General features: G+C 43.0%; 1 protein-coding gene across 1 annotated transcript; it reads right to left on the reverse strand.

Moving 5' to 3' along the window:
* Positions 1-664: 664 nt before the first annotated feature.
* Positions 665-14,388, reverse strand: pgap1 (post-GPI attachment to proteins inositol deacylase 1). The gene is made up of 26 exons (XM_086051912.1): positions 14,097-14,388; positions 12,274-12,427; positions 11,892-12,067; positions 11,355-11,526; positions 11,110-11,270; positions 10,422-10,474; positions 10,274-10,340; positions 10,106-10,211; positions 9,956-10,014; positions 9,784-9,867; positions 9,520-9,569; positions 9,376-9,427; positions 9,223-9,300; positions 8,830-8,902; positions 8,669-8,742; positions 8,547-8,598; positions 8,398-8,467; positions 8,206-8,311; positions 7,726-7,764; positions 7,158-7,342; positions 6,860-7,090; positions 6,110-6,245; positions 5,887-5,937; positions 5,623-5,810; positions 4,628-4,732; positions 665-4,538 (listed from the first exon to the last, which is right to left on the reverse strand). The coding sequence occupies exons 1-26, from the start codon at positions 14,286-14,288 to the stop codon at positions 4,400-4,402; spliced, it is 2,853 nt and encodes a 950-aa protein (XP_085908038.1). The 5' UTR covers positions 14,289-14,388; the 3' UTR covers positions 665-4,399.
* Positions 14,389-14,628: the final 240 nt, after the last annotated feature.

Here is a 14,628-nt window from a genome sequence, read left to right on the forward strand (position 1 = left end):
CTTCATGCAGCTCTGCTTACCTTTTTAAGAGTGTCGTCCACATCTTCACAACCCTTGATGAACCGCTTGAGCATGGGAAAGAAGGAAAAAAAAAAACATACGGAGTCAGGTCAGGTGTGTAGGAGAGGTTGCCCCAGCACAGCGATATTCTTTTTGGCCAGGAACTGTCAGACGCTCAGGGCCTTGTAACTATTATGTGCATCCAGCAAAACTTGATGCAACTCTGCTTACCTTTCAGCTTTGACATGATTGCGTTTCATCGAGCGTCATCTGGTGGGCAGGCCCCAGTCAATGCTTGAAAGTGGCTCCGGACAGTCACCCAGCCTAGCTTCCTCAGTTGGTGCGGGGGTGCTTATTTATCAGGGTGGCATACAACAATTTAGAAAACCTGTTCAGTTCTCGCACAACCCCGATGAAAAGGCCAATTGTGAAGCTCACTGCGCAACAATATGAGAGTGGCACTTTTGCGTTCCGCTTGACTGGAGTTCCTACAGCGCAGAGATGGCAGACAGCAGTTCGCAATCACCATCACTTTGCCTCCACGAGAGCGAGGGGAGCGTTGCGCACGGCAAGAATTTGCTTCCTGCAACAGTAGGACACCGAGTTGGATCTGGCGCTAACGGCAAACACGAGCAGACAAGACAAGAAAAAAGGCAAAGCCGGCTTTTCTGTTGTAGTTTTGATTTATTACTCGTCGGTTTCAAGTTATTTCAGAGACCGTGTTTGTGGCTTTTTAAAGGGTACCAACAATTTTGTCCGTGTGATTAATTCCGGGTGGATGTATTGCATTTGATTCGAACCGCGTCGACAAAACATGTCGCCAACAGACACGATAGCACAAAAATACGACGTTGCGTTATAACGCGTACAGGCCTTAACCATGCAGTGCACACAGTTAAGAGTAATTCCTGGTATTCTACAGCTGGATTCACACTGTGACACAATTTCCAGTATGTATTGTCAAGTGGCAGATTTGGCATGTTCATAAATAAAAAATAAAAAAACACACACAACCCGAATCAGGTATGGTCAGATCCGAACCAGGCCTCTTCTGGATAAGATTAGTACTGTATAGACAATAAAAACACGTCCACATATGCACTGATACCAAAAAGACAAAAAAGTTGGCACATCATCACACGTCTTTTTGTAGTCATTATTACATGAGTTTACAGTGTGTTTCAACAAAATCCAGCAAAGGAGTCCCACTTGCTGCCTTTCCAAAGGACGACATGGGTTGTTATTTTTCCAAAGAGGCACTTGAAACTAAATTAAAATGATTTCACACACCCGGCTCATGTAGTGTAAGGTCAGCGCAGTAGTATGCTTAGCCCTCTTGTTACGTCGCTTAAAGTCGCTATGAAACTTCTGCTTGGCATGATACGCGTGATCAACATTGACAATGTTTCATTTCACACGTTTGCAAGTTAGTGTTAATAATGGCAAACTTTTAAGGATTGAGTGACACTTTTTTGTATTATTAAACAGGCCCCGGGTCAAATGGACTCCGGAACGTTTGTGCTGTAACCTGAGAAACGAACATAACGGGAGGGTTAAGCGAAGCAAAGAGGCACACAAGTGTTGGACAAGCGTAGTGTGTAGTTCCCGTGCAGTAAAATATACAGCAACTTGGTCTATTTTCAGAGTCGGTCTTTCGGTCATTTTGTGCATCAGTATTAAAACCAACAATCATGGATTAGCCTCGAGAATGATTCCTAAAATGACAAAGCAATACTATAAAATACAACCGTACAATCAGAGGAACGGCCAAATGACTGCAGTTTATACAACATTGGCTTCACTTTGACATACCGAATAAATGGTGTGTTGTTGTTTTAACCCTCTGAAGTCGGTTTCTCAGGGACAACAAAAATGTTTCCGGGTCAACTTGATGCAGAGCATGTGTGGTTAAGCAAATAAACAAAAATGCACCCAATTACACTGCTCAGCATTTTAAATGTTATTTATGTTTACTTACACTTTCATTTGACTTTGAAAGGGTTCAATTCGACCCCCAACGGAGGTTAAATAAATCTTCGGTACGAAACTTTGTCTGCTCGGCTCAATAAATACAATACACGCAGTGAGAAATTGTGCATTTCAAATATTTCCAATGAAATGGTTAGAAACGGATGTTGATCTGGATTTTTTTCCATTTCTGACACTTGAATAATGAAACATTATTGCTGCTCCTGAGAAATTCTGAGACAATTTGCCCGTAAATAAGCGCTAAAGCTCTCGGGACATCCGGTTTGTCGCGATAACCTAAACTAGTTTGATGTTGGACGTCAAAAGCACAGTATGTTTTCACGCAAACACATAAGTCACTGTAGTTATTTGTGATCATACAAGCAAAAATGTAGCACGAATAACAGTCGAATCTCAATCGAGGGAAAAAAAAAAAAAAAACAGGATCGATTTACCTGATTAAATATCCACCATATGAACAAATTAATTTGAACAAACAGCGTTGTATACCGTTGACGAGAGCGTGCCGATAAAATAACGCAGTCTTAGAACGTAACGACGACCGTCGTTCTCGCCTGGCAGGGACAACAAATATCCGTTTGAGGAGCAGCAACCGAGTCACCGTAGCGTGAAGGAGGCCGCGAAAGTGAGCGCAACGCTCGAAGGTCTGACAAATGGCTGACGAGCTACGCTCCATTCAGGGTCTGAAGGCATCTGGTGTCCACACAGACAGAGGTCAACTGATTGATGTTCAACTTCAAGGAGACATATCATGCCTTTTCTCCACTATTTCAAGGGGACACAATATGTCAAAGAGCCTTCTATTGCTTGTACACAAGTAAATAATTGGGTCTCTGGTTTACGAAAAGATCGGCGGTGTAATTTCACACTTGACAGGGTGGGCAGGCACTCCAGTGACCCAACTATTTGCATACATTAAAAAGTCACTTTTCCTTGATAGGTCGTGTTTAATGCGTGTGAATGAGCGACAGGAGAAGAGGCGGCCAGTCAAAGAGCAGGAGGAAGATGGGGACGAGTGATATGGGGAGGAGAACTAGGAAGAAGAGCGAGAAGTACAAGAGGACTTGGGGGGAAAAAAAGAGGACAAGGGAAAAATGAGGACAAAGATGAGGAGCAGACGAATGAAGAGGAGCAGCAAGAGGACATTGAAAGAGGGAAGGACAAGGGAGAGGAAGAAGGCTTCCTTATGTTTATGTTGTAGATTTCATTTTGCTGCAATTATTACGGTCGTGTTCTTCAAACGTGGTCTACTGCACCGCATTGGCTTGTATGCGTAAACTTTGGGTTCTCTTAAGGTAAGGAATGCATGACGACTGGCAACAGATGAGGCCGAGCTTCAACAGTCCATCGGTAAAGGCAGTGTAGGACTTTTAACACAGTGAACAGTACCACCACCACCACCACAAAAAAAACAAAACAAAAAACAAACAAACATTCAAACGGGTACAACGCTGCGGATAAGCTTACTTATCAGCGGCGTAACTCGCTCCTCGAAGGCAAGCAGGTGGGCAGAGCGATAGATATACAGCAGAAGGCAAACTTGGTTGGCCAGGTTGGTCCTGATTGGCAGCAAATGCCGCACATGCTTTAAGCGTGGAGAATTACATGCAGACACCGAACAGTGGTGCCTTGGCTTGTGAGCTTAATTTGTTATGTGACGAGAATGCTTGTCGCTCAAAAGACTTAGTTGCCATATCTGTTTTCCACACTGAAATGCGTGGGAATGCCTTTCATCTGTTCCAATCCCCCATGAATCCGTTCCAGCTTTTTGTAATGAGAAAAATCGCACTCTATTGCACTTTATATAACATCATCAAGAGAACGTAAAATATGAAACAGTTTGTTCATCGTAATTGCATGCATCAATGCCCATTGCCTCTCTTTTTAGTCTGTGAGCCTTTGCCACCAGAGGGCAGTATACTACTAAAAAATACTGGTTAAAAATGCACAAAGTCCCTTTTAATCTCTGTAAGATACAGTAATATTAAGATACAGTAATATTAAGATGTTTTTCAGAGACAAAGTAGAGCAAAGGGGTCCTATATATTAATATTGTGCCCCGAATGAGAATATATTAGGGCTGCACAATATATCGAAAAAATATCATTATCGCATATATATATATATATATATATATATATATATATATATATATATATATATCTTTTGTTGTTGTTAGCGTTAATCTAGCCAACTTTCATAAATTATCTGCGTTTGATGAAATACGTGTCATTCTCGTCCCTCGTTAGTTAAGGCGCCACTGTGGAGAAGGCGATTCACCGAGTAATGTATGTCTATGGCTCTGCTCCAAGGCAAACAAAAAATTAAGACAATATTACCAAGTGTTCACAAAAAGAGCTTTGAGTGGCGAGGCTTGTTAGAAAGAAAAAAAAAACAGAAACAGGTACCGTCAGAGGAGACAACATAAAGTCAGGGGGAGAAGGGCTCCCAACAGGAAGTACGTCACTCTGTACAGGTGCATTGGGCAGAAGATCACCATAGCGACAGACAGGGGTAACGGGAGGAATGACATCGGGTGCAGCAGTTTGCTGAGGGGTGGGAAAAAAAAAGCAGTCAAGTTCATGTTGGGATGGCGCGACTGCGTTCCCCTGGTGGGTTTGCAGATGCATGCAACTACCTGTTGGCGAGCTTCTGGGTGTCGCAGTTAATAAGCCTCACGTACATGACGCACAGAGGTACAAAGAACGGCCAGTAGGGGTCGGGATCCAGCTGGGTGGAGTAGCTGCAAAAGAATGGAGAGAAGAGCGTAATTGCTTTGAAGAAGACATCAATGATCTTTGCTGGCTTCCGCTGGAAGAAAAGAAAAAAAAATCTCTAACTAGGCCCAATTATTGGTACACAAGTGCCTTGTGATAAGAGTGATGCCATGTATGTGCTTCGAGAAATGAGCTGTCCTTCAGACTATTTTTTTATGCTTTGACTTGTGAGCAAAATTTTGTGCTGAATACGAGTGCTGGACTTGTGAGTGATCTCTTCTAATTTCCCAACAAGCAGCACAATTTTCATTCCCAGTTGAAGTTTCCCCACGTAGCTTTTGCCTTATGACTGTTTACCTCAATGTTAACAAACAATGCTAATAAATTCAAAATGGCATGATTTTGAACTGTAAATGTACATGTATGTACCTGAACAGATTCTTTTCTAACAGTGCCTTTTAACATGGCAGCAACTTTGCTGATTAAAATGAAACAGAATCAACAGAAAATAACAAGTACTTATTTTCATTTCACTGCCCACTGCCACTCCGGTTTGTTAACGTCCACCTTTTATTGCTGTACTTCCGCATACCACCCAATTCATAACCTAGTGCATAGCGCCCTCGCCTGTTCAACTCCTACACCTGCAGTCACGTCCTGTTAATGGCAATTGAATTGTATTGTATTGTAATTCCAGTTAGAGCGCCCTTAGCGGTGGAAGAAAAATTCACAGAATAGTCACACCTTTATATAAGTCGCATGGTTCAAAACCTAGGGAAAAAGTAGCGGTTTATAGTCCGGAAAATATGGTAATCTCTCAAGGCACCACAGTGTGTACCCAACTTAACGTTTGAGTTTGAAAGCACTCTGTGACAGCACTACTCTCCGAACGCGTCACAGTGGTGTCAGGTCGTACCCCAGGTTGCGGCTCCAGTAGACGAGCGAGGGCGCGCTGAGGATCACCGGTACCGTAAAGAGCGCCGACAGACAGAGGTGAAGCTGCAGGTCATCTTTGACCTCCCGTAGCGCCCACTCTGACAGCAGCGGCGCGCTGTTGCATTCTCTGCCGACCGTTACGGAATATTTTTTGGGCTTCTGAGGCGCCTGCAAACAGTTGCAGGAAAGCTGAAAACTTGCTCTTTGTATGTTACATTGTAGTTATGTGGCGAGTTTGTCTTACTAGATTGAGAATGTGACGCAAGGACCTTTCTGTCATCTGTAGTCTCAGTACCTGGACACAAAATTGCAAATATACTGCAGTCAGCAGAACAGCGTGTACCTGGGTCAATTTGGCATATTAGTCTTATCGTTTGAACAAAATGCAAATAGAATCTAGAAATCACAACGTGGACATAACGTTACCGAGTCCGGAAAAAAAAGTATGCAGGACCTTGTTCACTCACCCTGTACAGATGTAACACAAAGGCAGCCATGATTGGCATTGCTCCACAGGTGTTCCAGCCCAAGATGGTCAGAAAGATCGTGACGAGGATCTGGGTGCGCAGGCACAGAGTGCCGCAGTCTCTCGAGATGGACGATCTAAAACAGGAACAATTAATAACACCCTGTTGTGTTTCTTTGATGCACCAAAAATATTTCACATCATTTTTCTCATTACAGTAATCAGGCAGGGTTTACGAACCAGACCCACCCGTTCCATGCACCCATGTCTAGTCGAAACACAGTATTCCGATTAATGTTGCGTTTGTGGAATATGAATCAGGGTTCTAGCTTGTGAACGTCACGTGACCAAACCAAGAAAACTGGTGAGCCATGATGTCATATTCAGTCGACAATGGCAAAATGGCAGCCCCCTGCGTGGATTTTTCTACTTAATTCATATTCCACAAAAATCCTGTTTGCATTGTTCTTTCAAATGTCCACCATCTCAAACTAAGTAGTGTACCTACATCTAGTGGTCAACAATGGAATTAAACCCAAAATAAAATTACAGTCGACCAAAAGAGAGTTAACTGTACCAAGAAAATGTTTTTTTAAATCCATGAAATTGCAGACCGCAAACCCAGAAGCCACGATGGAGGGAGATTTACTGTACTGACTTACTTGTGTCACTCCCTTTACCATAGGTGTGCTAAACCAAATACGCAAAAACGGAACCATGATATGGCGAGGGACGACTGTGTGGTAGGTACCTGTGCAGCACAGCTAAGATCAACGAAACAAGCCGCGCGCTGAGTCGGAGCAGGGCGGTGCCCCAGAATGCCACAGCTGCGCCGATGATGTAAAGGAACGGGTGCAGGAGGTACGGCCATTCCGCACACGGCACCGTGTCATCGTCAAGCACCACATCGGGGAAGATGGGAGGGGCCACATCCATCATGGGAAGGCAAAGCAGCGACCATGTGTTTTTTAACCAACTACAACTGATGAGAAGAGAAGACTTTTAACAAGGTTTGACCGACAAACGGGCCCCAGCATCACCACGCCTACCTGAATAGGATGTGTAGGATATAAACAGACAAGTTGACTTTATGAGGTTGGAGTCCTTTGCAGAGCACGAGGCTCATAGGCGCAGCTTTCCGTGACTTGCAGATGTTGGACAGTTGAGCACCGCAGGCCAGCAGGAGAGTTACAGTCGTGTATACTGGCACCATGGGGACAAAGAAGCGCAGGATCTGGGCGAGCAAACGACTCATTAGTCTAGGTAAAGTTCAACCTAATAACATGTCAATAGTGCAACCCGGAGCTCAGATTCTGTGATGTTCCCACTTCAAACCTCCTGGTATGTTTGTTTCACAGGGCAGCAATTTGGTGCGGGGGCAGGCTTAATTATCCAAAAGTATATTTAAAATGAAAAAATAATCCCGAGAAACATTGTTTATATCTAATTAACTAACCATTTACTTGCAAGCATGAGCGATTATTGAATAGTTTAATAAATAAAAAAAAGGTATATAATCTTGTTTTATTTCATTAACTTGATAGTGAGTCAATTTCACCCACAACATAACAACAAACAATTCATTTTTAGTAAGAAACAAATGAGAAAAAAAAATACCTGTCCCAACACCTTGGGTAATGACGTCCTCACTGAGACCTGGAAAAAAGACAAAATATTTTCGATTAGAACTCAACATTAAAAATATACATTGATGAGATGCGCATCAAATTGATGCATTTTAAAGTTTAAAACGTTTTTCTTAATTCTCATTTACATAAACATGGGTCTAAAAGGGGGGCATAAATGTCTCATTTCTACATTCATCGCAAATTTCAAAACAAATACAATTATAAATACAATGAAATATTGTTAATTTCAGATCTGTACATTAAAAAATGTAAAGATCTTTTTTTAATGAAAAATGGGTGAATTGTCCCCATTGAACACTGACCTGTTTAAGGTGATGCAGTGAATGTGGATTAAAATGTTGTTTATGAGGCAGACAATTTTTATAGGGATTGTTTTTGTTTTTCCATTTCTGCCACTTAACCGAATGTGTTTGTGTGGACGGATTACTGCCAAGATGGCATACGTCACCTTATATTGGCAGTTGGGGGAGGTGTGGAGCTGAAGGAGGACACCGGACACGTTGTCAGGACGATTAGTGTGGAGCATCCCTGAGATTTCCGTCACTGATGGCACACTAGTGGAACGACCACACGTCACAGGTCAAAATGTGAATATAAATGGCAACTTGGCAGTTGGCAGCCGACGCTAATTGGCACCAACCTCGCCGTTGTGAAAACATCTTCAAAGAACCACGGTACCTTCATTCTGTAGACACTGGGCGATCTACCGACTGACAAAAAAAAAAGAAAAACATTCTAGCAAAGTTTGTCCCCCCCAAACGTTTACTGACAAAAAGTAACGCGACTTACCTTGCTGTACCTTACACTCACTTGCAACGCTAATTCTGAAAGCCTGGTAGACCTAAACACATAAAAGATGTCAGCACTGCATTGCCAAAGCCGGGACACAAGGACTATGTCTTGCCACATACCTCATGAAAGTGTTGCAGCTTGATTGTGTGGAAAAGGCCACTGGAGATCACTGTAACTTCGCTGACTGTCAAACCTAAAAAAATTCAATAAAACAAAAACAATAAATAAATGGTAAGATCACGCATCTTGGCAGGAGATCAGAATGGCAAACACAACTCACCTAAGGACAAAACGTGTGGGACAGGGAGTGACAGAGCCAGAGATTGTCTTTGCCACTCGCACTCCACCGTGAACTGCAATCCACAAACGCTAAAATGATGCAATCAAGTTTAACCATGCAGTGATGTGGCGCCATATAAAACTGCTGCCCCAGATGCATTGGAACAGTGAGGCCAATCCTTTCGTTCAAGAATCAAAACATTTGGGTCTCCAAAGATTTTAAAAGCTCAAAAGTTCAGCTTTTACATCTGCATCTGACAACTTTTGTTAGAAGGGAAGAAGACTAGCCAAAATCTGTTTCCATACATCAACCCTATAGAGGCAAGGCAATTCAATACGGTAATTCAATTCAATCAATTCAATCCAATAATGTAAATGTGTGTAAAGTACCCACCTGTTTGCCACTCAGGTTCGAGGCCGACACCACCAGATGAGTGAATGAAGACAGGTCACTGAGACTCAGCGTCAACACCTGAAGGCGGTGACAGACGCACCATATAAACCACCACCAAGAGCACCGTTCAGACGAGCTATGACCTTTACAGACCTTATAGAGAGGAAGCAGCTCAGTCCCATTGGACAAATCCACTGTGCGCACACTGTGGAAACAAACATTTCTACTGTGCTACAGGACAGTGACACTATTACACGTCGAATGGTAAAGCTGGTGCAGTGTTACTGGCACACTTACCACGAAGAGCCATTCTGCCGCACACAAGCGTATACCCAGCTGGTCATGTCCTGGTGAACAGCAATCAGAGTAAACCTTCCACATTTCCAGATTACATTTTTCATTAGGTTTATTAATAATTACAGTCATCGTTGTCAGGCAGAGGCCAAGTCATCGCATCAACTAGCTTTCAGGGCTTTTTTTTTTTTTTTTTTTTTTTTTTTAAAGCCAGCCAGCCTCATTAAAGTCTGCACAATACTTGCACAATGTTTCTGTCAAACTCACAAGGTTGCTGCTCCGACAATAGAAATGACTGTAAGCTTTCCTGCGACTTGAAAGGGCGAACATGAAGTATTTGACCTCTACTTCCTGGAAGCACAGAGCAGTAAGGAAGACTTTGAGTGACACAGAAAAGGCAGCAAATGTCTTGAATGCATTGGACCCGAGTGTGCAGTACCTTTGGCGTGCTGTATGCCAGACGCAGAGTGTTGACTTCACTCCAAGCCTCTGGAGCATCTGTCATGATCCAAAACGATCGAAATCACCGTAAAGAAATTGAACGTGACCACCGGTAAATATGAGTCCATCCAGGTGAGTAGGAAAGTACCTGATATGGAAACAGAGTCTTCTTGAGTGTCTCCCAGCATTCGGGCAGGGTGTCTAACGAAGTGGTGGTTGAGCACAGCACTCTTTTTAGCTAGGTTGTCTGTGAACTAAAAAAACAACAACAGTTACCTCCAAAATTCAAATTCAAATGTAACCAGCCATGACGGACTTGTCTTGTTTCAGGATCGATGAGGTCAAAGAAAGCCCTGACTGTAGCCAGAACAAGCTCTTTGCACCTGAGGGGGAAAAAAAAGAAGTGTGCTTGATAGCTTGATAAAAAGTCATTAACTACACAGCAAATGTGTGTCTTTTTTTACCACACTATGGAGAGGTGGTCAGTGGAAACCCAAGTCCTCGGAACCGCAGTGGCCTTGGAAAGGAAAAAACACATGGGTACAAGTGACAGGCAAAGTGGCAGAAAACAGGTCCAGTGAGATTTGATTGTTTTTGCTAAAAAAAATCACTTGAGGTAAGTGTACACTTAAGACTTAAATATAAAAGTGTCACCAAATTAGAATATTTTTCATCTGGGTATTACAAAAATTACATTGTAAAACTTGCTCTATTGGGTTTGGATCAGACAAATTTCTGACAGACGAGTTGTTTTTCCACAGGAGACAACTCAATAGATTTTGTCTTCAATGTGTGAAAAAACATACTCTATTATTAGGCACACTTCTGTTGAGATTTTTTTATGAGAAAAGTCAAAGCTACATTTCCAAACAAATAATAAAAAGTAAGAGACGTAAGCCCCACATAAGATTGATGCTTTGTTTTTCCAGATTTTGAACCTTATACTTATTTTTGACCTGCAATGTCGTAGGAGCGTGATTATATTCATTGTGGTAGTGGTGTATAAAGGCAAAAACCTGAACGCGTGCCACTTTCGAAATATGAGGCAAACTATTTGTTCGAATTATTGGGGGTTTATTGGATCGCTTTTAGCTGTACTTCATTAGCATCAATATTCGTTGATGTCCCATCACCGTGCAACATTCAACTCACCACCAATGACAATTTCGTGTGGTCTCCCGGAGAACAAGGTATGGAGATGAGACCGGAGCGCACTTGGAAATCGCGGAATCCACCGCCAATTGACAGGACCGTGACGTTCCTCAGCTCGTCGGCCTGCTTCACCCACTTTTTCCTCAGCGACGCATAGAAATCTGGCACCAATAACAGAACAGGTCAGGGCACGGCGCTCAACTCAACTACATACTGGTACATAGAGCATATTAAGTTCCTCTTACCCCGCAGGTAATGGTCCAAGACCAGCACTGGGGCCAAGTGAGGGGTCGCCTGGGTGATGATAAGACGGACCAGACTGGCGTTGAAGTTGGGCAACGTGAACAGCGCCCGGGCAACCAAACCGCCCATGGAGTGGCCCACAAGTACCACGCTCTGGGGCGGCGTCTTCAGGTGCTAAAAAACAAGCAGACTGTTAAAACCTTAAAGGGGACATACGGTAGTCCCTCATTTATTGTGGTGGTTACGTTCGAGAAGCCCCCGTGAGAGACGAAAATCGACAAAGTGGAGATCATATATCTATTGAATAATCTATATTTACATCGGAGCCTAGGTTCAACGGACCCGGAACCAACAGCCCCCCAAGTCAATGGACAGAAAATATTGTCCAGGCCCCTCAAAACACTTGCGCTGTTCTCGTCATTGATAAACGGACTCACAGTAGGCTAGAGCAGGCTAAAAAAAAGTGGCGGACATGTCGGCAGGAAAGAGAGCCCCAACAAAGGCAGGAAGCGCAGTTGGTTTCGTATTGGACGCCCGACCTTGTAAAGTTTCAGGATGGCCTTGATGCTCTCGTGTAGGAAGTGCGTCTGTCGCCGTAAACTGCCGCCGTAGAGGGCCACCAGTTCTTCGTTGAAGTCCACGGTGAACACGTTGAAATGGAGACCGCCTTCTGCGTTCTCCGCCTTCCTCAAGGCCACCGAACCCAGAGAACGCACTTGAATGAAGAGACAACAGGACAAAACGTAAGGCAAAGCAGGATACACACATACCGACAATCGGGACAGATTGAAGCCTTGGCTTGTGATGTAAGTCCGCAGAGGCCCGATTATTGAACATCTCGCAATCATTATTGGTTAAGATTTTCAGCCCGCTTAATTTTGAGTAGAAAAAAAGTTGTATCTGTTCAATGCTTGCGTTTACCTTGCTTGTAGCTTCCTGAATTCCCATGCAGGAAGATCACGGGGGCGCCGAAGAGCTGAAGCTCACGGGTCTCCTGAGCGTACACACCCTCCCCGTACAGATAGAGCCCATACGCCGGGTACAGCCTGGTCACGCGGCGAGGCAACGGCACACGCTAAACACCCCAACAGACATGGATTCAAACATTAGCACAGTCACATTTAAACTCACATGGTTTCTTTCTATGAAGTTGAGGTTTATTCATTGTAGTCCCACTATTTAGCCATTTTTCTGGGACAAAAAACCCTGATGTTCAACACCAATGGGATATTTTTTTTCACAGATCAATACTTACATTTTAAAAGCTGAAAAGTCAATAACGAGGGTAAAATTGTTTTGTTATATACATTTGAGTTAGCCTTTTTGGTTAAAAATGGATGCTTCAGGGCATAAGGAATCGGTGAGCCATCAATTTCCGCCAGCATCTCTGAGGTTTTTACATTTGAAAAATGTTTGGGAAGATGACGTATCCACAGCTGTTTGAGGACAGAGTTTGAGGTGGATGGCACACGTTTATTTCTATATTTACTTTTTTTTCCAAAATGATTCATAATGTACACATTTTATGCAAGGTTTTTAGAGTTGAAATACATTTACAAACCTAAAAGAGTGTTTCAGCATTTGGGAGGACTATTTTAAGGGATAAATTATTGAGAATGTTTTTTGGATACACTCTTTTTCACGGATTTTCACTCATCACGGGTGGTACTGGAACTCCCGCCATCACTTTAGTTGGTAGCACTTAACTACCAAATGTCATTTTACTTGTTACACTTGTCAAGTGACCTGCGAGAAAAGGCAAGAGGCAGTGCAAGCACTTGACGTGAGTATGCAGGAAATTCACGCCCGACGTGCTTGACAACGATTTGCATCACTCCAGTTTTGTCAGTAAAAGCGGTGTGCCCAGAGTAACAAGAAATAGAAGCAAGAGGTCACAACTCGTAAAGTTCCTCTGATTTGGCAGCTCGGCTGGCGAACATCCATTATTTTCAATCGCGGGTCGGACTACACAGTAACACAAGAACATCAACGCCAAAGTGTTTATACAGAATTGCCATGTTTATTATTGGTGCTTCACTTGCACAAGAAATTCTTCTGCAAATCCTTATTTTGGCTCAAAAATGTGAGGTGCATTTATTTACATGGGCATGAAAATAAAACTTTGAAAGCTGTCAAGAGTGATTGTAATTGTGCATTCCTGCTTCTTACGGATTCAACATCACAGCATTTAAATCAACATTGAATCAAAATCAAATAGAATCGCACCTGAACTGAAACCTAATCCAATCTAAAGACTCTTTTAGCAGTAGTAAACTTAACTACGAGACCATAAATATAAAACAATGATGATTGCGTACGGCAGTAAGATCGATGTTCATGACGTCTTCTTACGCCGCTGCCACTGTTCGTAACAATGAAACGTACCCATCGAGGACCTCTACACTGTTTTCAATACACTTCTACCGTTGATTTACGTTTTTCATGTGATTATTTCATATTAAATATGGCCTTGACGTTCTTTTTATACAAATCCTTTAAGTTCTTTTCATACAAATATCAGTTGTGTTTTTACTACGGCGCTAACGATAGAGCGTTCCAACTTAGTACAAAATTCAGGTCGCGTCGTAGAACCGAATCTCCGTTCAATGTACACTTTGGCGGCCTCGTTTATTTTCCACCAGCGTTTTCATGGTCACGTCACACTTCGCTTACATTTGGCTACGCGTGATAAATGAAAATTGACTGCTGTGTTTAGTAGTCCTAAAAAGCCCCGAGCGACCTACCCGATACTCGGGATATTGGAACATGTAGGTCATACTGCATCGGTCTTCCTCAAAGCCAGTGAGCACCTCTCTCAGGCCGAGAGCGACGAGCCCCAGAGCGAAGCCGTAAAAGAGCAGCGTCGCCAGCTTCATGGCTCTTCCCCACTTTCTTGACCAGTTGCACCTTGTGGGTGGCCGCGTGTCAGTTGTCATGTTGCCCACTCGAGTCGCCTGGACGCTGGGTTTTCACACACAGCTGCCGGGAGAGCCCAACGAAAGCAACTGGCACCATGACGACGGGGAGGCACTGGCACATCACTTCCGTAATGTTGCGGAAGTGATGTATTGAACCCGCATAAAAAAAAGAATCTGATGATTTTGTTCCTAATTTTAATATACATATTTATGTCGTATTAATTGCACTGCATGTAATATTGTTATGCAGGTATTGTTATTGTATATCTGTGTTCATTTTTCTAAGCGGCCACAGCGAAAAACGACGAAGAGGCGGAATTTTTCATTTTGTTCTTATTCATTGTGTATAATATTATTA

This window comes from Filicampus tigris, chromosome 14, assembly GCF_054856515.1.
Source record: "Filicampus tigris isolate MCC_2025a chromosome 14, RoL_Ftig_1.0, whole genome shotgun sequence".
Taxonomy (NCBI): domain Eukaryota; kingdom Metazoa; phylum Chordata; class Actinopteri; order Syngnathiformes; family Syngnathidae; genus Filicampus; species Filicampus tigris.

Bases quoted from the DNA above. Each gene is read 5' to 3' on its own strand.
- pgap1 (XM_086051912.1), bottom strand. From the start codon at position 14,288: ATGACAACTGACACGCGGCCACCCACAAGGTGCAACTGGTCAAGAAAG. The intron at 10,475-11,109 runs GTGAGTTGAATG...TTCCTTTCCAAG, and splicing joins ACACGAAATTGTCATTGGTG to GCCACTGCGGTTCCGAGGAC. The intron at 7,091-7,157 runs GTAGGCGTGGTG...TCTTCTCATCAG, and splicing joins ATCCTACACATCCTATTCAG to TTGTAGTTGGTTAAAAAACA.